Source organism: Trachinotus anak, unplaced genomic scaffold, assembly GCF_046630095.1.
Source record: "Trachinotus anak isolate AG129_WGS33_773 ecotype Australia unplaced genomic scaffold, CSIRO_AGI_Tana_v1 ptg000011l, whole genome shotgun sequence".
Classification (NCBI taxonomy): domain Eukaryota; kingdom Metazoa; phylum Chordata; class Actinopteri; order Carangiformes; family Carangidae; genus Trachinotus; species Trachinotus anak.
In genome coordinates this window covers 29,901,695-29,923,165 of record NW_027273862.1, presented here as the reverse complement: position 1 = coordinate 29,923,165, position 21,471 = coordinate 29,901,695, and the positions used below count along the sequence as shown (strand labels likewise).

At 41.2% G+C, this 21,471-nt stretch overlaps 2 protein-coding genes across 6 annotated transcripts in view; both read left to right on the top strand.

The window, feature by feature from the left end:
• Window positions 1-678: 678 nt before the first annotated feature.
• Window positions 679-3,538, top strand: LOC139628263 (guanylyl cyclase-activating protein 2-like). Its single transcript, XM_071489774.1, has 4 exons — window positions 679-1,438; window positions 1,528-1,677; window positions 2,544-2,643; window positions 2,778-3,538. The coding sequence occupies exons 1-4, from the start codon at window positions 1,238-1,240 to the stop codon at window positions 2,897-2,899; spliced, it is 573 nt and encodes a 190-aa protein (XP_071345875.1). The 5' UTR covers window positions 679-1,237; the 3' UTR covers window positions 2,900-3,538.
• A 1,627-nt stretch (window positions 3,539-5,165) lies between these two features.
• LOC139628262 (golgin subfamily B member 1-like) overlaps window positions 5,166-21,471 on the top strand; it is a 33,594-nt gene continuing 17,288 nt past the window's right edge. For 2 of the 5 annotated variants that reach the window (XM_071489772.1, XM_071489770.1), the window contains exons 1-17: window positions 5,166-5,473; window positions 6,902-6,961; window positions 8,035-8,190; window positions 9,414-9,551; window positions 9,876-9,992; window positions 10,418-10,573; window positions 10,718-10,897; window positions 11,030-11,152; window positions 11,416-11,529; window positions 11,655-11,958; window positions 12,196-12,311; window positions 12,876-12,993; window positions 13,137-13,228; window positions 13,337-13,487; window positions 19,127-19,233; window positions 19,788-19,911; window positions 21,294-21,427. In XM_071489772.1, coding sequence (XP_071345873.1) covers window positions 6,917-6,961; window positions 8,035-8,190; window positions 9,414-9,551; window positions 9,876-9,992; window positions 10,418-10,573; window positions 10,718-10,897; window positions 11,030-11,152; window positions 11,416-11,529; window positions 11,655-11,958; window positions 12,196-12,311; window positions 12,876-12,993; window positions 13,137-13,228; window positions 13,337-13,487; window positions 19,127-19,233; window positions 19,788-19,911; window positions 21,294-21,427 — 2,175 coding nt within the window. In that variant the 5' untranslated portion in view covers window positions 5,166-5,473; window positions 6,902-6,916. The remainder of the gene's footprint in view (window positions 5,474-6,901; window positions 6,962-8,034; window positions 8,191-9,413; window positions 9,552-9,875; window positions 9,993-10,417; window positions 10,574-10,717; window positions 10,898-11,029; window positions 11,153-11,415; window positions 11,530-11,654; window positions 11,959-12,195; window positions 12,312-12,875; window positions 12,994-13,136; window positions 13,229-13,336; window positions 13,488-19,126; window positions 19,234-19,787; window positions 19,912-21,293; window positions 21,428-21,471) is intronic. The other 3 variants (XM_071489769.1, XM_071489768.1, XM_071489773.1) reach the window with 3 other exon arrangements.

Genomic DNA, 21,471 nt, shown 5'->3' with positions numbered 1-21,471 from the left:
ACAGTCAATATTATTTCTATTATAACATATAATATATAATATAATAATCCTTTGTTCTGATTAGAAAGAACCCATGTTTTGTGAAAAGAGGCAGAAGAAGAGAATGTGGGAGAGATCCCTCTTCCACAGTGCAGAGAAACAACAACAGAAAAGAAAATAGGAGAATGACAGCTACAGGTAAATAGATTGCAGACTGGATAAAATGGATCCAGTAAGATGAAGGGCAACTTCCAGAGTGTGACAGGATTAATGAAATTTATGGGGTTGTGAGTTTTCAGACGGGTTGGATCATCTGGATTGCACCAGAGACCAGAGAAGAAAATATTAAAGATCCTTGATATTAAATATTAAAGATGTGTTTCCTCTGCAAAACTACGATTACACTGTGTAAAACAAAAAAATGATTGTGGCGACTCTGTGCATCTTAAAAATCTTTGAGCACCAAAACATATTTATCCAACAGACTTTGGAAGAAAGTTGCATATATTTAAAACTTTAAAAATATAGACAAGATGAATCTTTTTTCTCAGATGTTTTAATAATGTTTAAAGGCATATTCCAATCAATCTATCAATACTGTCAAACTGTCAAATTGATTAACAACTGATTCCCTTTTAAAACAGGAAGTAGAGTTAATGTTTTCTGATGCAATTAAACCTTTCTCAAAAACTATAATTTCAGTTTTGATCACATGAAAACTCTGTCACATCAGGGCTTTCATGCGTTTCTTGTGTAGTTTTATGTTTTGTTGTAAGTTCACCAGGGAGGTCAGGTTGGGTAAACCTGACCAGACCTCATGGATCAACAGTTTTACCAAGACCCCAGGCAGGCTGGATTTTGACGTCATCTTTTAATCTCACTGAGACCTTGCTGGTGGCCTTTTGTTTGGATTGGGGCTATCCAGTTTTCTTTGCAATCAGAGAGCCAACAGACAAACTCTTCAGAGCTCAGTAGTGAGTGATTCGGTCTTTTTCTTCAGAGCATTGTGGAGTGGCTTTGTCACATTTTAGGGAATAGAAACAGGGAGAAAAAAGGTAATTGTTGAGAAGGATTTAGAGAAGATCACTGAAACGTCAATTGGATTTGTCCACAGTTGACTTGGAAATAGCCCACTCAGTACTCTCTGCTGGGGGCACAAGCAATGTGTGCAGGGCTGGTGCACAGGGATGAATGTGTTTGACAACTTATATGTTGATTTTTCATTATTTTAGCAGCTTTTTTTCTCTCTTCAAATATTATGGGCCAAGCACAGAGTGCCACAGATAAGGAAGTGACTCTTCAAAACATTCAGGAGCTCTACCGTAAGTTTGCAAGTGAGTGTCCGAGTGGAAATTTGCACCTACACGAATTCAAGAGGATCTTTGGAATCAACAGCAACTCCACAGAGGAAGAATCTGCATATATGGAAAATGTGTTTCGATCCTTTGACACAAATAAGGTAAGGGCAAGGTGTTGATGTCCAGCTTGACCATTTGCTGGAAGGCAGCATGACTGACTGATCTTTCCACCTTCCTGTTTTCCATTCAGGATGGTAAAATGGACTTCATGGAGTATGTGGCAGCTGTGCACCTCATTCTTCGTGGAAAACTAGAGGACAAACTGAAATGGTCTTTTAAGGTTTACGACAGAGATGGAAATGGCTGTCTGGACCGACAGGAAGTTAGACACATTGTCAAAGTAAGTATTCAGTTGTGTTCATGATTAAGAATGGAACTTCTGATTTATGGAAGACTTTTAGGCTGCTTAGCTGCAGACAACATGGTTCATCTTAATGTTTTCTGCTGTGCTGAATTTAAAAACCTTAAAAGTTATGATAATATCAGAAGGGTATGAATACAAGCAAACTCCACACTGTTCATTGTCAAAGTCAGATGATGTACCAGACACTTTGATTACTCTTTAAGATGACAGCGAGTCAACTGTGGGTTGTTTTTTATTTTTTTGCTGCGATAATCTTCCGATGTGTTGTCAGTGAACTTGTGCAGCGCAATCAGCTAGTTTGTGTTATCTTATAAAAAGGTGACATCACCCAGAATTATTGTAAGTTCAAACAAATAATTCTCAAATATGTTGAAAATTAACTCAAAGAGTTTCAGTTAAAAGAGATCATGACAGCAGAAAATATTTTTCTTCTGTGTTGATTCCTCTGTTTACGTTTGGTCCACATGCCACAGAGATAGAACTGTACTAAGTATTGATCCAATAAAACAGCAGCTCTCATAAAACTCATAAACCACAAATGTAAAGTTCTGCCAGTCGTAGCTGTGAATAACATTCTCCCTTTGTTCTTAAATCATTAAAGCCTCTGAAAACTTGGTTTCAAATGCAGAGTCTTACTTTCCAAAAGTAAAACTCAGCTTCTACCTCTGGATCGGAGATAACGAAGCACAATCATAAACCTTTTCACCAAACATGTGTTAAGGAATTTGTTTGGTAGCAGGCGTTAGTACACTATTATAACACATACCAAATGTTAGCACATTGTCTCTCAATCATGTAAACTGACGTCAGCTCGTTTCTTTGTCATTCTGTCATCCGTTCAGATCATCCACAAGATCAAGAGGCACAATGATCCGGGCGTCACAGGGAACATCGACGACATCTGTGACAGAATATTTGAACTGGTGGACAAGAATAACGACAGTAAGTTCCAGGTTGACTCTAATCCACATTGAAAATCAAATTACCAGAGCTGTACCTGTTAAAACATTATAAATCCACACTGTCACCAGTTTTTCACCTTGTGTGTCATTGTGTCTCTCTTGTGAACTGTCCAGGTCAGATTTCTTTGGAGGAATTTATCGAGGGGGCGGAAAAGGACCCATGGGTGATGGATCAGCTCAAACTGGACATCGGGCCTTGTGATTGGTTCATTGAACAGCAGAAGACTCATGAATAATGATAGATAGACTGATATACTCTGCCATCAGAAACGCTGGAGAAATGTCTCTAAACAGTTTTGTGACATCATGGACAAGAATCCAAGGAAATAACTGTTTCAATAATCATTTGATCTGGGAAAAAGATTCGGGATGATCTCTTCCACCGCTGTCTGGAAATGCAGCCTGGATTTTCCATCAAATCTTCAATTTCACCTCAGTTTCTCTTTTGGATAAAAACTTGCACATAGTCTAAGCAATGCTGAGGGTTAGCCAGCTATCGACAGCAACATTAGCCAAACACATTCATAATATGGGTAACAGCAAGTTTCCCTCCTTCTCTTATCACTGTGTGCCTGGCTTAAAACTCACTATACGTATTTTGTTCCTGTGATCTCTATTTTGTGTTTTTAAATCTGAAGTATTGCTTTGATAGATCAGTTGAATGTGAATGATCAGTAATGAGGGATTCAGTCAGCCATGCATGCAACCCGTGTTGATTTCTGCTGTCACTTGGTAGTTTCTGGGTTTTTTGGTTTTGGTTTGGTTTTTGTTTTTTTATGTTTTTTCTGGATCAGTTGCTGATACATTGGAAATATTGTAACATCCTCATCACCTTCAGTTGGAAATAAACAAGACCATAGCTGTGTGTATTCATATTCCCCTTTCATATTCTAAGGCCTATTTTGTTATCAGTGTTGTAGTGTAATAATTTGCCGGTTTTTCCCTACAAGCTAATGATTTTTGCATTTCTCATACACAAGAGTACAAACAAACATACTTTGTGGTTCAGCATCAAAACGCAGCTCTGTAGTATGGAGACCTCATGGGAGCTTTTACTGTATGGATTTAGTCTGACTTACTATTCTTAGCCTTTAAGGCTCTTTACCTACCAGTGTAATGTCCTTTGGCTTCACAGTGACACCAATGAGAGCAACACACACTGTTAGGCAAAGAGCCTTAGTGAGACAGATCAGTGTAAGGACCCATGGGTTCTCCATAAGGTGACTAGAGGGTTAAGCTCACGGTGTCTATGCACGTGTGCGTCTCACTGAGCTTCATAACTTGCTCATGCACACAGAGATCGTCTGCAGTATGATCTAAGTATTGGGATTCAGCTCAGTTCAACAGCGAATGGCACAATTGTTCAAACCAAGAACCTTAAAACCTCAGGTTTTTGTGAAAAAAAGTTAAGTGTCATCAAGGTTGCTAGGCGACAAGAGCTGTGCTTCGATGCAACGGTAAGGGCGGGCAGTGCAAACCCTATGTAGGCCAGACCGTCTCGTTTTGGTTCTGCCTTAAGGATGCAGCCCCTGAATTAGCACAGAGCTAAAGTACAGATACTCCTGGTCAAACATTACTCCAATACAAGTGAAAGTTGTTCAGTCAACCTTTTAATTGGATTAAAGTACTCTACTTGCTTTTATACACATTTAAGGATCCAAAAGGATGTTTAGAAAGCACTTAATAGAGAAGTAGTGGAGTCAAAAGTACAATATTTGTTTTTTTAGCTTTACATTGATCCAAGGCTGCAGATTATGTTTACTCTTTAGAATTCCCCAGATTTTATATATTTATGTGCGGATATTTCCTTTGCCATTATATATGGGATGGTGAGATAAGAAAATACAAAACAAAGTAATCCAATCCAAAAGGCAATGAGTGGTCATCTCCAGGTTGTTTTCCGCCACTGTGCGAAACGATGGCTACGATGGAAAAGGATGAGGCAGAAGATTCTTCACCAGAGCACCACGCCTTTATCTTAAGCCCATGTTTGGGAATAGAGAAGGATTCCTCTCATTTTAAAATGTTTGACCAAACTTCATCACTGCCTCCAAAAATGTTCCGTCTAACTTGACAAATGTGAGCCACATTCACACGCATAGTTATACACTGCTTCTTCCATTCACACATGCACTCATACACCGATGGAACAGCCATCTGAGGCAGTTTGAGGTTCAGGACACTTCAACTCGGGGACTGGGGATCGAACCACTGACCTTCTGATTAGTGCTCTCCCTCCTGAGCCACAGTCGCCCCTTAGATAACCTATCTATATACAATAAATAAAATATACAATAAAAAAATTTAAAAAAAAAATTATATTCAACTAAAGTACAGATACTCTAAAAATATACTTAGGTACAGTCCTCAAGCAGCACCTATTGGTCCCGGGCTGTCCTCTTAAGTCCGTTGAAATGAAAACGGAAATGATATGCAGGTAATATCTTGGTGTTTGTTTCCTCTTGGATACGTGTTTGACGGGACAAGAGGCCTTTTCAAAAAACAAAAAACTTTATGAGGTAAAGATTACTTCGCGTCTACATAGCTCTAACAGGTCTGTTCACATCCATGAACTTCACATATATTATCTTGTTTTGTAGCTAATGATAATTTTACATTAGCTACCGGGATCTGTCAGTGTGACAGAATTGCGCAGGCGCACTTCCACCCGGTTGTCTGTTGACAAACGTGACCGATGCACATCTCTGTCCCGTTTGCAATTTCGTTACCAAGTGGAATAAAATGTAATTTCGCGGGATTTGTCGACGTACCGAGATGTCAGGTGGATTCTTCACGAAGCTGTGAATCCGGTAAACATTCAAAAATATTATTTTACGGCTTGAAAGATAATTTATGAAGTGAAAAGTCAAGATGTAGTTCAGTGCTAGCTGCGTTAGCATGTAGCCGCATAGCTGGGAAGATAAAGTTAGCTAGCTGGATTAACGCTAGCTATAACTGCTGCTTATTTAAACAACTGACCGACTTGCCGACGCCCACCCCACCCAGCCCCCGAGGCCTTCTTCTGGCACAAGTGTCAGGCCTTTGCGTTTCAGTTGACCCGTGGTACGGATTAGTCGGAGATGCAAGCTAGTAATTTAGCTAATGTCAGTTCTTCGACGACCCTCACACAACTTTCAATGACGCTAGACTCTAAGAAATGTTGTGTCTGAAATGGGAATTTTCTCCAGTTCAGTCAGCTGTAGTTGGTAAGGCTTTCTGGGCTTTATGTTTGTTGAAAGCTTCGATTATCATCAGCAAATGAGACTTTTAAGAGAGCTGCATGTCCGCGTCTCTCTGCAGTATCTTTCATGTTGCTCCTTCTGTAACGTTGAAATGTCCATCTCCATTCCTCAGAGCAGACAACCTGATAACAATCCACAGCTCAGTCACAATCAGGGAATGGGTCTGAGCATTGTTCATTGGTAATAAATAATTGAGTTTTGTGTTTTATGCAAATGAACGACATTAAGCTGGATGGCTCCTGACACCGGATAGCCGCAGCTGCATGCAGGGTGCTGCAGCCTGCCGCGGTGTGAGTGACGGGACCGGTTTCACCTGATTTTCTCCTGCGTCATGTGTGTTGGAGCTGAATGAATTCAGCTGATCCTGCACCCTGTCAGTGTACTCGGTGCCACACCAGGCCTCAGGTCGTGCCCAGTTCAGTCTTCTAGCTGATTGGGTACTACCTGCAACAAGTACAACAGGGCCACACCTGTCAGACTGGTTTTAAACAAGGTTGTGCTTTCTGCAGCTGAACCTGAGCCTGCTGCTGAAACATGAAGAAGACTGTATGACGTGTTGGCTCTCTCAGCAGTCACCTGACTGACTTGGCATACCTGTGGCCAGTTTGTCAGATGAACTGACCTGGAAGCCTGTACTGCTCAGACTGTTGCCTGCTGGGATGTTCATGAATGTTTTAAGGAAGGAACAGTGAGAGCATAGTCTTGTATTCCCTGTAACTGAGAGCTGACCTGCTCATTTATCTGAATACATTATTGATTTAAAACTTTATTTGACATGTTAGATTATCCAAGCTACCAGCTAACAGCAATGCAAGGCTGCTAAAGTCACAATGAAACAGCATTTTGAGACTATCATGCTGCCTGAATTTGATTTATTCCAAGTTAGTTTTATTGAAAACTGTTATTTCCCACACCTTAATAAACCACATAACCCATAATCCACACTACCAGTAAGAATAATATATTTACTGTGTGTGTGTGTGTGTGTGTGTTTAGGTCTAAACTGAAGCCATGCTGAAGTGGTTTTCCGGTGAAGAGGGAGAGCCTGGCTCTGGAGTAAGTACACATGTGCTTTTTTTTTTTTTTCCATTGCTTGAATAGTGGTATTGTAATCAGTGTCTGGTGACTGGTGTTGGTGCACTGTTGTCAACAGTCAAGTCAGTTTTATTTACATAGCACCAATTCACAACAGAAGTTATCTCAACAGTGTCATATCTAACATGTATACAGTACATCTACATTAAGTTTCAGTTTGTGATTATCAGAACTTGTTTCCAGTGAACTGTTGATTGCTATATTCACAAATCTATCTTAAATTAAATACATACCTCAGAGTGATTAATGATTTTAGTCAGTACTGTCATTTATCTAGCACTTAAATTGCTTAAAGGAAACCCAGTGAAAGCTTTGCGGTGTTTCATGTCCAGATAAAGTGGAATTAGGTAGACTGCTGAGCACAGGGCTTTGACTCAGACAATCGGAGCTCACACTTCCTGTGCCACTGCTCCAGCTAAAACCTCTCTGCAGCCCCAGTGCATTTACTCTGCAGCCTACATGCTTATTGTAGTTTTTACCTGGAATTCAGTGATTGATAAAACTGCTCAAATTATTCACAACTGTTACATTTTCCACCTCAAACGAAACATTCAGTTTAGTAATTGAATGGGATTAAGATCCATCCAGATAACCACTCTGAGGTCAGGAAAGAGCAGCATTTCTCACCTTTTTCTCCTGCACATGTCTTTTTCTTTTGAATTCCTTGTCACTGTTCAGGCCTGGACTGAACTGACACAATACACTGGGCTGCTATTACAACCACAAATAGATGGATTGTGTGTCTAAAATTTCCTCAAGCCTGTATGGACTGTCAGGAGCTTCTGTCATTTGTGTTGCTAGGCAGCATCCAAGCTCTTCAGCTGAGGCTCAGCTGTGGAGTTTAATAACTGGCACATTCATTTAGATTGACAAACTGCACGTCATAGATGTCTGGTTAAACCATCCAGTTACGAAAAGTTGATCCGCACCCACTAACCAATCAGAATCCAGAATTATCAGTGAGGATATGCGTTTGGTGCCTTTTTTTTGTTTTTTTTGGTCACTAGTCCATCATCTCCTCCATCTCTCCTCAGGGCCCAGGCTCTCCCCATCGTGCTGCTGGTGGTGGAGAGGTTGCTGTAGAAGAAATGGCAGAGCGGCTCACCCAGACTGAGCAGCTCGTCGCTCAGCTGAAGGAGTTGATCCGGGAGAAGGATGCAGCACTTTGCACCAAAGATGACCAACTCAAGGTCAGGACAAATTTCTCCTCTGCTTTGCCTCTAGCAAACAGGTGTACTGATTTATGAGAAGTCAGTGTCATTGTAGACATGTTATATCACATGTTAAATCACAGGGAAACGACTTTTGGCTTCATGATATTATTATTAAAGCCAAACTTCAAATTGATCTTTTGTTATTATTTACGCCCATATAAGGGATTCCTTGGACCAGATAGGCACCATGTGCAGGGGCCACTTTTGTCATGAGCTTAACCACGAATGAATATAATCTACATGATACGCTTCATGTTCATAATAGTGAAATTAGCATTAAACCACGAACTGCTGCTGCTAAACTGTGTGGTCTCACTGAAGTCAGTGTTCCTCAGGTTTGGCTTGGAGCCTCCGCATACTTCAGTCACTGTGTATTTCCAACTCCAGAGTTCCATGTGTTATGACATAAGATATTTAAATATACTTTTCCTTGCACTGTTCACAGTAGTTCACGCTCTGGGGCCTTTGTGACAGGGATTTATATCTGACTGATCCTTTACACTGAAGATTTGTAACGCTGCACGCAGGGAGTACTGTGAGTCACCGACTGACACCATTTAGCAAAATCTCTGATATAGTTAACTATTAAACTTCCAAGTCAAAGTTTACTGCACAGTGATAAACTCAGGAATGTGAGTTTAGGGATCTGCCACACACAGTAAATGTTTGTCTTTGAAGTGTGTGGACATCTACTCCACTACAAAATCCTACTACACTACTAGTCACATCTCACGCAGCATTAGTCTACTTTTTGGCATCTTGTCCTTAAATTTTTGATCTGTTCATTTTAAGGACAAGTCTTGATTTGTGTCAATTTTTTTTCTTGCTACACAAACTCAAGACAAAACCTGATTTATAAATTTCTTTATTAAAAGTATTTGCCCTCCTCAAGTAGCTGGGGGCATGTGTGCAAGACCAACAAAAGAAAAGCCCTACAAATGAGCTTTTTACGTATTGTAAGCATTGTAAAGAAATTACACTAGGAACATGTTTGTTATTTTTTTTAGTAAAAAATTATTTTGATGAAAGAAAAGCACCACTGGGGGCCACTATTCATGATGATAATTTAACAACAGTGGTTGGGAGCCATGGATGTATTAAGGAGGATCAGCTAGCAGCTTACTGTCATGACTCCAGAGAGAGAGAGAGAATTTGAATTAATCAAATTAATTTGATGCAACGTTTTGTCTGTGACTCAGGCAGAGAAGGAGGCGTGTGAGTCCAAACTGTCAAAGCTGCGTCTCCAGAACAAGGCCAAGGTGACCTCCCTCACATCACAGCTGGAGGAGCTGAAGAAGCAGCAGGGAGGTCAGGGCACGCCAACACACAGCAAGAAGGTACAAGCATGCACACACATTCATGCTGGTATGGTTATCCATGTGAAAACATGAATTCTCTAAAACTCATCACTATGTGCCTGATTTTATCTGTATATAATATTATTTTAATCCCACTTCTTATTGAGATTTAGGGACAAGGCTTCACTGCAAAGTCACTGCAACTTAAAAAGTTGTTAAGGCTATTTTTTTTATTTATTACTTTCACAAGCAGCAGACACACAGTAATATGAGCAGTCCATTTGAGACATGCTTTTGGTCTTTCTGGCAAATGTAATGCGTGCCATTTGATATTTATAACATTGTCTTTGTGTTTCCCTGTAGGGGTCATCGGAGGGAGGGGGAGAGCAGGCCAGTCGGGGCAAGATTGTCCTGCTAAAGAAGAAAGTGGAGGAACTGGAACAGCAGCTCGCACAAAGACACGAGGAACTGGAAAACAAGGTAAAACTTATTTACAGCAAAATGAGATTCATCCTCTTCATAAGCTCATATGGGAACTGTTTTATGGTTATTGATAAAAAATTACTCACAATTTTTGTTTTTGTTTGTCTTGTTCCTTTCCTTTCTGATTATCTGTTCAACTGTGTCTCTCTATAAACAGTGAGTTGAATTACAGTGATGAACAGAAATACTGCTGAAAGAAAAACTTCTCTCTGTGTGTATGCCAGGAATTCAGTATTATAACACTTCACTGAAGAAGGTGCCCTTTGGCAAACAGATGTTAAAATATCTTTTTCTATTGTGACCTGGTTTGTAAAGATTAAGCTCAGGTATGCACTTCAAGAGTGAGAAGCAGACGGTGTGTTTTTTTTTAATGCATGGATGTTATTTCTCTAACCAGAAATCATTACTATCATTTCTTCCAGCGGAAGGAGGTGGAGTCACAGCGGCAGCGAGGCGAGGAAATGGACGCCATGCTGACAGACAAGGACAGGAAGCTGGCAGAAAAAGAGGCCTACATTGTCCACCTGCAAACAGCGCTGGCAGGAGATCAGCCCATCACACCTGCACCACAACAAAAGGTTTTTCTCCTTAAGAATGTGACTTTTCTCTGTCATTCTTAATTGCAGATATTTTACACAGAAGCTATATTCCAGGAATTTAAAATATATGTATTTTTTGCATTCATCCACTTGCTGATGCTCAGCTGTGCTATATCTCCTCAGGTGGCAGAGGACAATGGAGCGATGCAGGAGCTCCAGCTGCTGGTGCAGAGTCTGACCAGGAAGGTGGGAGAGGCAGAGGAGCGCTACAGTTTGCTGCAGGAGCAGACAGACAGCCTCAAAGATCTGCTGGCCACAGAGAAGGAGCAGTACAGTCAGAAGGAGAGCATGTACAAACAGAACGTAGGTTTTCAAAGCATTTGCCTGCCACACTTGAATATTTCTGATCAGAGGTGCTCAAGCAGTGATATTTTTATTGTAGAATTTTGATGCTGTTGTCTGTATCTGTTAAAACGCGCTGCTTCTTTGTTTCAGATCCAGACATTCAAAGACATCATCATTCAGAAAGACAACCAGCTGATAGAGATCAACCAGATGCACGAGCAGGAGCTCTTCAAGCTAGCTGCAAAGTCTGACGCCAGCGCAGACTTGGAGCAGGTAGTGACACCACTCACTCTTTATGCAGCAGCGTGTAGCTCGTGTATATTTGTTCAGACGAAACCTAACAGTGAAACCCACAGTCAAGTTACTGCAGTAAAACATGTGATTCCACGCAGCTAATAAAATGAGTCTATGTGACGGAGTTGGTCTCATTACATCAGTGTGTTTGTACGGATGTTTAGGCAGTGGGCTGCGAGTATTACAGAGAGTTCACTGTGTGTGTTGTGCAATGTTTAGCATCTTTTTTTTTGTCTTCTCAGCTGTTGAAGGCTCTAAAACAGAAGCTCCATGAGAAGGAGGAGGTGCTGCTGGGTAAAACCCAGGTGATTGATGTTCTTCAGGGAGAGGTGGACGGCAGGGACCAACAGATAAAGGTCAGGAAATACGTCTCACTTTAAACATTTTCTTCTCCCCTGACACATGTGATAGCCTTTCTTCCCTACAATGTTTTTGTTACATCCCAACTGTTCTGCCTCCTCATCACCTCTTCTCCCCACAGGAGCTCAACGAGCGGCTTCGCCGGCTACAGGTTGAACGAGAGAGCCTGGAATCCAAGATGGAGGCAGAGAAGCACGTGATGCGAGCGCAGCTTCGTGACCTGATGGAGAAACAGCAGGCGGAGGCGCAGCGTATGACTGAGCAGCATCAGTCGCAGATGGACCAGCTCCAACAGGATCTCCTGGGGCAGCTGGAGGAGCTGAGGAGGTCCTCGGCAGCAGCGCTACCTGCCACTCAGGAGGCCCCGGGAAGTGGAAACGTGCCTGCTGACTCAGCCTCCATCCAAAAAATAGCTGAGCTGGAAGGTTTGATTATTCACTTGCATCATTCTGTCTTTTGATTGTTCAGTCTGTGTGTTATTATTATTATCATAAATTCACCGGTTTTGATGTATAAAATAAATACTATAATTTCTTTATTAAACATAATTATATTTATCGCAATGGCAAAAGTAAATCATTGGAATCTCTTCTCTCTTCTTCTGTGCTTCACTACAACCTTGAATAAAACCGTTTCATTCACTTTCCTTATTTTTTTTGCAGCACAAGCAAAGCAAAAAACAGACGAAGCCAGCAGATCAGAGGCCAAGTTCCTGAAAATGAAAGCCTGGTCTAAATCTCGGATCAGACAGCTGGAGGAGGAGTTGAAGAAAAGCCAGGCAAGATGAACAACTTTTTAGACTTGATCCTCACCTTGTTTTTATTTCCGTATTTAAATTAACCCTGACAGATGTGAAACAGATGTTCATGTGGCATCAATCAACTTATCAAAATGGCCATACAACAGGAAACTCTGTGTCAATGTTTCCCTGTTATCCAAATCAAAATGCAGGAAGAAACCCATTTAAAAGATATTTATCTTAAAAAGCTATCACAAAATACTGGCCTCAGAAAACCTGTCCTGCTTCTGGCCTCATTTTCAGTATTGTGAAACACCTACGTCCTGTAGAACAGATGACTTGTTCCATACGGCTCCAAAAAGAAAACAATGTGTGTTTACTTAGCCAATGAGATAGATCTTTCATAGTTATTGTATGTTATGTACAATATTTTGTTTTAAACTGAGCAAATTTTCCCTGGTTTACTGATCATCCCACGACCTCATGTCTGTTTGTTCTTTTTTTAATTTACCTTTTTGTCTGTTTGTCACTAGTTTGTTCTTTGCCTGTTGTTCTCATAACATGAAAATTGTTATAAAAAAAAGATGTTTATCTTCCCTTCAGGCTGGAGTTGCTCCCCCAGACCTGACTGCCCTGCGGAGTCGCGTCACAGAACTGGAGGAGGAGAGGGAGGAAAACCTCTGGAAAGTCGAGCAGTACGAGGAGCTCAAAACAAAGAATGGTAACCAAATCGAAACTGAGCGGCTTCTACTTTCTCGCCTGTGTCAGAAACACTAACACACTGTTCTTAGTGAATTGTACTCACCCACTTCACTGGAAGCTTTGATGTAAAAATAAACATGTGTTTTGATGTTTTTCTGCTAGAAATGCTGGAGGCTAAGCTGGTGGTGTATGAGGAGCAACAGAGGACACTACAAGCAGACCTGGAGCAGTTCACCAAGCGGGCTGCCTCTCAGGTCAGAGATCCAGGATGTTTTTTTTAATGCTCCTGCTTTTTGGTGTCAAGCTGATGAAGCCCACTCAGTGTTGGGGATCCTGTCCCTCTCTGCTCCTTCTGGCCACAGGCGAGTGAGTCCGGCAGTGCTGATGACACTCAGAGCCAGGTCCTGGAGTGGCAGGAGATGGTCGCCGAGGCAGTCAGCGCCAGAGACCGGGTCAGGGAGGAGAAGGCTGCCATGGCTCTCCGTATCAGCCACATGGAGGAGGAAAGAGAGGGTAAGGCTTTTGCTAGAGGATGAAAAAAAGTCATGTCAATGGCAAATGAATGAATGAAGGTGGAATCAACAGGCTCAGTTGGCAGATGTGGAGCCATTGGTTTTATTTTACAGAAGATAAAACCTGGATGTTGGAGTTGTTTGTCCACATCTAGTACCTGCCTAATGCACACCTAATCTGCTTAGAAAATCTGACGCCATGAAAATCAACAGTGCTTCTGCACAATCAGTCTCATTTATATGAAGACATATCTTTAATTAACACATCTGTGATTAAAAGCTGCAATAAAAATCATGTTGTGCATAATACAACACACAACACAACCTTAAAACAAATTTAACTTTTGACATAAACCACCTGTGACTTGACTTTTCACTCTTTTCACATAAGCATAATCAGAAGTTATTCAGTCATCCTTAACCAAATTATTTAATGAATTTGACAGCCCCCTTTTCCAGAGTATTACTTTTAAAGGGATATTTTGGTGTATTTGTGTGAGGTCATCATGCATAGTCAGCGTGTTACCTACAGTAGATGCAGATCAGTGCGTTCCCAGTTTATAGAAGCAGCAGGGAACACGACATCCTAGCAGAGAGATGACGCCCACTGAAGCACTGAAGCTGACTATACAACCCTACGTCAAATAACCCGAACTGTCACTTCAAGTATCTGATAGGAATGTTTTGATTGGACCAGGATGATATCCAGCATTATTTTACCATATCAGAAAAAAATGATACAACTGACAGTTAAACCGGCCATGGCAGCACAGAAATCACAATCTTGGTTTATTTCTTTGTAACACTTATGTACATAAATATGTAAAAACAAGATTCTCCCCGAAACATTTTAACAGCTTACATTTTAAGGTGGTGGCTACATTTCAAGTTGTTTCTGTTTCACTGCTGTGACTGGCTCCACTGTTTCTATAACCTCTGTTAATGTGGTAACAGTCTGATGAAATGTTTGAACACACTTTGAGTCAGTTCCTGAAGCTGGTGCCGTCAGCTTTGCCACCTGCTCAATCGCCATAAACATCTGCTCTTATGTTCCTTTGGGGCAGGTCAGCTATGAGTCACTGTTTCAGCATTTTCAATTAGTTTCATGCACCAGCTCACTGTTATTTACATGTTATAGCATCTATAAATCATTGATAGAGACTGTATATGGTCAAAGGTACCCATCTTTTCTTGATGATACATGACATTTTTTAAGCCGCTATGACAGAGGAATCTCTGGCAGGCTGTATGATTTTGTGTGAACATATAACCACAAGATTAAAAAAAATCTAAGATCGCTTGGAAATTATTTCATATTTCATATTTCATGCGGATCTCATGACTGTCAGTCATCATCTGTGAGCAGCGCATGAGTTCAGCTACAATGGGAACTGCTCATCCCATGAAATGCACTTTGTTGCTGGTTTATTAGATCCGCAGTATAATTCAATAAATCGAATAAACCGGCAGCTGAGCCTAAGTTTCAGCTCACTTAGTATTTTGTCCCAACTCCCCACCACTGCCTGTGCCACCATCAGACTTCACAGCAGAGAGATTTAGTTTGTGTTGTACCATGTGTCGTCTGTTGTCTGACTCAACATTACTTTCTTTTTCTTTATTTTTTCCCCCCTCGTCCTCACCTTTGTTAATGGGGAGCATTGGTTGACCCTATGCTGCCTCCCATCTCATGGACCTTCGCCCCCCCACTCTCCCACTCCAGCCCCTGCTCCAGGGATGGGAGCAGCCACGCAGAACAGTTTCCCATCAGTTTTGTGCATGCAGGCTCCTCCGAAGCTCGAGTGCAGCTCTCACTCACTGTGCTGCCTGTAGTTTCCCTTCACTTTGCCTTCGCTGGGGTTGAACCACAGGCAGCGCAGTGGCAGGCTGCACGTTAGAGTCTGCCATTTTGTTTCTCCTTTCTTCTCCTCTCTCCTGTGTTGTTCCTGTTTTCCATCCTTCAACCCTTTCTGTTCTTCTGTCCCACTGTTTCTTTCTTTCTGTCCTTTGATTAGTGGTGTGGCCACACTGAAATATCTTTGGAATAACCCACCAATAATAATAACGTCCTGGTATCAATCACATAAAATCATTGATTTTCTTTTGTGGTGGGATTTCTAAATTTGTACTAACTCTGGGAAGAGGACTGGCGTGTGTCACCCTTCAGAAGCTGTCAGGCAAGAGTTTCTGTACCTCATGAGGCATCAGATGCTGCAGACATAAAAGCATTGATATAATTTATATAGATTGTCCTGTTTGTAGGCTAATATCACATGGACCTTTAAAGTTATGGTGTTTTATTAGAGCTTATTAGGGATGTCACGGTGCCAGAGTTTTGGTAGTCGGTATCAACTCCATTGAAATTCCATGATTTTCAATATTAACAGAGGCTGCTGCGCACACAGCGCTAACACACATGCACACGCACACCTCCATACGGTCAGTGTGCAGCAGCTTAAACATGTGACAGTCATGGTGTGAAAATATTCATTTAAAAAGTCAGTGTTACATTCTGACAGCCCGAACAGTGATGATGTAGCTGCTAATGTCGCTACGTTAGCCTTAACGAGCTAGCGTTAGCATAAACGAGCTAACGTTAGCCTAAACGAGCTAACGTTAGCATAAACGAGCCAGCATTAACATAAATGAGCTAACGTTAGCCTAAATTAGCTAATGTTAGCATAAACAAGCTAACGTTAGCATAAACGTGCTAACGTTAGCATAAACGAGCTAACTTTAACATAAACGAGCTAACGTTAGCATAAACGAGCTAATGTTAGCATAAACGAGCCAGCGTTAGCATAAACGAGCTAACGTTAGCATAAACGAGCTAATGTTAGCATAAACGAGCTAATGCTAGCATAAACGAGCCAGCGTTAACATAAACGAGCTAACGTTAGCATAAACGAGCTAATGTTAGCATAAACGAGCTAACGTTAGCATAAACGAGCTAATGTTAGCATAAACGACCCAGCGTTAACATAAACGAGCTAACATTAGCATAAACGAGCTAACTTTAACATAAACGAGCTAACGTAAGCATAAACGAGCTAATGTTAGCCTAAATTAGCTAATGTTAACATAAACAAGCTAGCGTTAATATAAACGAGCTAATGTTAACATAAACGAGCTAACTTTAACATAAACGAGCTAGCGTTAACATAAACGAGCTAGCGTTAACATAAACGAGCTAGCGTTAACATAAATGAGCTAACGTTAACATAAACGAGCTAGCGTTAACATAAACGAGCTAGCGTTAACATAAACGAGCTAACTTTAACATAAACAAGCTAGCGTTAACATAAACGAGCTAACGTTAGCCATTGTGAAGGTTGGCTGTGAAGCGTAGCTACAGCAGATGTCAGCTGTCGCAGTTCACAGACAGGAACAGAAACTTTTCAGGACATAAACATGTTGTTAATACAAAGTCTCTGTTTTTCTTGTGTTAATGCACTTTTTACATTTGCTTTTATTTATTTTAATTGTCCTCTGTGCAGCACTTTGGTCAGCTCAAGCTGTGTTTAAATGTTCTCATCAGTCCTGGAAGAATCACATCTCTGACGTGTCGTAGAAAAACAAGAACCATCACATTTTCAGAATTTTGGCATCGACTTGGTACCGAAGTATCGGTTCTCCTGACATCCCTAGAGCTCACTGATTCGAAATACAAGTAATTAAATCTTTGATTATGCTAAGGAATTACAAACCTTCCTTTATATTAACAGTGCTCCTCAAAGTGGAGTCTTCAGAAATGTAAGTTTAAATCAAAAGTGGCTGAAGGTCCCCTCTACATTATTTATAGCTGTTGATTTTGATTAACTGTGTGTGCTACTGACTTTTGAATTGGTGAATCAATGAAGTGGAGTAAACATTAATGAACTTATTGTGAATAAAGACTCAGCAGCCTCACAACTCAGCTCAAAGCCCTCACAGTAATTAACACTTTTTTTATGAACCTCTGTTGCGGTGAATTTGTCGGCGGAGTTTCATCGAGCCGTGCCTCTCGCCTCACCGCTGTCTCTTCTAGAGCTGACAGAAAACCAACAGCCTGCCTTGAGTCGTTATGTCCTTGCTCAGACCCAGTTAGCAGAGAGTTTGTCTTTAGCTTTGCATTCAGCCCAATCACTTCTAATGGTGTAATTCTTTGTGATTGAATTCAGATGGAGCGACTATGGGAAGCAGATAAACTAACACACTTACGTTCAAGTTCTGCTGGAAATGCTGTCAGTCTTTTGTGATGCACAAATTGCTCTGATGTGGCAGCATGCTTGGTGTTATGTTGAGTCCAATGGTATCTAAGCTAGAGCTTAATCTGTGCTGTCAACAATATCTAAAGACACGATGCCTTCAACATCAGCACCTGCTATGCTTTTGCTTCTTTGTTTTGCTGCTGCAGCCCAAAATTTCTTTACCATCAAGAACTTTATAACTAAACCATTATTTAAACATTTACAGCAGACACATTCAGTTTTGACTTTGCTATTTGATTTCCATCTACATTACTAATCACCCTCCCTGTAAGAAATTTGTTGGCCTCGGTCACAGAGAAGCAGATTAATCCCACGTGAACACAGTCTTCATATGTCTGTCACAGTCTGATGCTCCATATGTAATCCCTGCTGCAGTGGTCAGTGTAGGTGAAACACCCACTTATGAGGCTGAGTGGCTCTATACTTGTCCTGATGCATGTTCTAAATTATATTCCACTCTACACTGTTACAATAATGTTGTATTATATGCACGGCCCTTTTGAATAGAGCCCATAAATCCTGCTTATACACTGAACCCACACTGACCACTGCTTAACCCACTGAACTCCTCTTCTTTTTCTGCCCCACCCTCTGCTTTGAGCTGCCTCCCTCTCCCTCCCCCAGACATCAGAATCAGCCTGTTGTCACAAAACAGATGGGAACATGTTTTGTTCGTTCTAATCAATTTGGCATTGTCCTGCTTGCATCCTGTGCTGCTAAATCAAAATCCAAAATAGTATAAAAGTACTGCACCAGATATGCACCTGTCTGGTGTAAGTATATATAACTGTCTGGTCTCCCTATTGAATACTCAGTGATGAAACACTGGCTTTAAGTGTGACTCATGAAAATGGCCCCTCTCCTTCCTCCCACAGCCTCTTTTACATCCTCATCTCCCACATGTTTGAATGCTGTTTTCTTTTGCTATGCAAATTAGGTGTGCATGGCTCTGACCAGAATGTTGCTTTTCAAGTGTTTCCCAGGTCCACAAACCTCATGCAAATAGAAAAGTGAACAAGTAACTCTCTTTCTCCATCCTCGATTCCCTCAGTCTCTGCCTCCATACTTTTCTTACAGTCTGTCTCTCTTGTTGCCTCTGCTGTTGGATGAAACTGTTTTTCTATGTCACAACGTTTATTTGTGGTGTTGAAAGTGCCTCATCTCCCTCTTCATCAAAACCACCAACCACCATCACACTTCTCCACTCTCCATCTCTGTCATCCTGTCTTCAAAAGTTGTTTTCGAAAATCTTTCTGCCATCATTCTGTCCAGTCCATTTTTATACCCACCTCCCATCCATAAATACATCCTCAATCCAACCCGACCTCCCCCTTTCCCTGTGGCACAAAACTGATTGAGGATGACTGGTTCTTTCCTGGCTGCTCCGATCCAGCACTGGCCACTCGGCAGCAGGAGTTGGAAGAGGAGCTGGCTCAAGCTCGGGGGCTCGGCCAACACAGAACCAAGAAGCAAACGGCTCCAGCCCAACGGAGCCTGCAGGTAGGTGGATGGGCCAACATTATACCAGCTTACTGTCAGACATTTTTAAATGCTTGTATGTTCAGTGACGCGGCTCCAATTTAGGGAGCAAACAGCAGCAGCATCTTCAAATGTCCTGACTGCAGAACTTAAATTCAACCAATCTTCTATTATTTGCAAAAGCTTGAAATTTTTCTTCATAAAATAATATAATTCAGAAACGCGTAATAATCCCAGGTCAAATTAATTTGAACTAAAATTCCTGGCTGGTTAGCTTTCTGTACAGACTAATGTCTACTCACTATTACAGGAAGTCACAGGTAACTACAGAAACTTTCCTTTATTTTTCTCTTGGAGGAAATAATTGCATTTTTCTCCTGAATTACAGTTGTTGAAAGAAGTAGCAAATTAATATCAGTGTTTTAGAAAAGGTGCTTTCAGCTATATCATCCTGAAATTTAGAAATGACAATCTGGTTTGTTTTTTTTGGTTTTTTTTTTAAACTATACCTTTTAAGACTTGGTGCTTTATAACCAGTGGCTTCTCTGGTTGAGTTGAGTTTATCCCACTTGCAGGAGGACTTTGAGTTCGATGGGCAGGTCCCATTCCAGGACCCGCGCAGCACCTCGGAGAGCACGACCCCGATGGAGGGAGAGAACATGGGAGGTTGGTGGCCCGAGTACAGTACTCCTGATACAGGTGTGAGACCCGCTAGACAGTTTACACTGGCATGCACACGGTCATCTGCACTTTACTTTGGGAAACTTAAGTTGTCTTTGGGTTGATATTTTTGTTGTTTTTACCATAACACTCCAAACCTATTTTATTGAGTGTTGGATTGTGGCTGTTGGTTGTTTTTTTCTGTTTTTGTCACCTAACCTGCCAATATAAGGCCTGGGCTCTGTACTGGGTTATATTGTTTACATATTTAAAGGAATTGGCTTGGTTCAGCTTGACTCCTTTTCTACGGGTGGATTCGTTGTCTGAATCTCACTGAAGCAAGCTGAATTTAAGCTCATCCCCAATTTATTGAAAATACCTCTGGGACGATCGATTGGATTAGAGTTCGACATCCATTCACTGGTTTACATTGTCATCTGTCTCCAGTATTTTCTTTTGACACGTGCATGCTGGTTGAGCTGGCTAGTGTTTGTTGGGACTTGACCACTGAATGCACTGAATTCTTGAGAGCATATAAATGTAGGTGGCAGGATTCTCCTCATCTGTGGTAAGTTTTGTTTTTCATTGTTTGCATGTTCTGCTTCTTTTTTTTTCTTCATTTCCTCTCATCCTGTTTTCCGCCTTTTTAAGCTGCTGCTTGTCAAAAAGCAAAAGACAAAATACCTTCTCTGGAATTTCACCTCCTGTGTTTTAATGAATTAATCTTCCAGTATCTTTTTAATTAGCCTGTGCTCATTAGAGATGAACTTTTCTTCTTTACCTATTTTTCCCACTTGTACCAACACAGTATAATAATTATAACCAACAAAGTATATAATTTGAATTAATGCAATTGCAACCCTCCTGACTTAATCATAAGCTGAGTGTAGAACTGATGTATTTCTGTTGATTCGCGGTTACTTGAGGGAGGAGCTAACAGGTAAATTCAGACTTGTTGCCATGGTGATGATGTGTGACTCTGAGGCAGTTGCATTTTTAAAACTCTACAGTTGTACCTTAATCCAAAATCTTTCCATCTGTGGTTTTGAATCCAGAATATTTCCACACTTTACTTCTTCTGATTATCCAAACAACAGTAGTCTAGTTGAAATAGAGAGCAACACGACAGGCAGATTTCAATTCAGGCAAATCATTGCAGTTCTGATACAGTGTTAAATTTTTCAACAGTCGTTCAGCTGTTGAATACAGATTTAAAACAGTGTATCTGTACATAGAGAAACTCGAAGCAGCAGAGTGATGCGATTACATGACTCTGTTGCTCTACTGATGAAGTTAGTGCAGAGGGAATGTGCATTATGCTGAATTAGAGCTCATCAACTCCACATCCCCTCAGTTGCCTTTATTATCACGTGATGTCCCCATTACCTGTTCTTACCTGTCCTTTGTCCCGATGGTTCCAGATGGTTTGCGGTCTGTTGTGGAGGAGCTGGAGCTGGAAAGGAACCAGCTGCAGGAGCAGATACTGAGCCTGGAGGAGCGCTGCCAGGATCTGGAGGATCGACTGCAGCTGCAGGCACGCATCGAGGCGTTGCAGGTAACCTTACCGTGCCCATCAGCGATCTCATAGAACCAGGGTTA

Bases quoted from the DNA above. Each gene is read 5' to 3' on its own strand.
- LOC139628263 (XM_071489774.1), top strand. From the start codon at position 1,238: ATGGGCCAAGCACAGAGTGCCACAGATAAGGAAGTGACTCTTCAAAAC. The intron at 1,678-2,543 runs GTAAGTATTCAG...TCATCCGTTCAG, and splicing joins AAGTTAGACACATTGTCAAA to ATCATCCACAAGATCAAGAG. The intron at 2,644-2,777 runs GTAAGTTCCAGG...TGAACTGTCCAG, and splicing joins GGTGGACAAGAATAACGACA to GTCAGATTTCTTTGGAGGAA.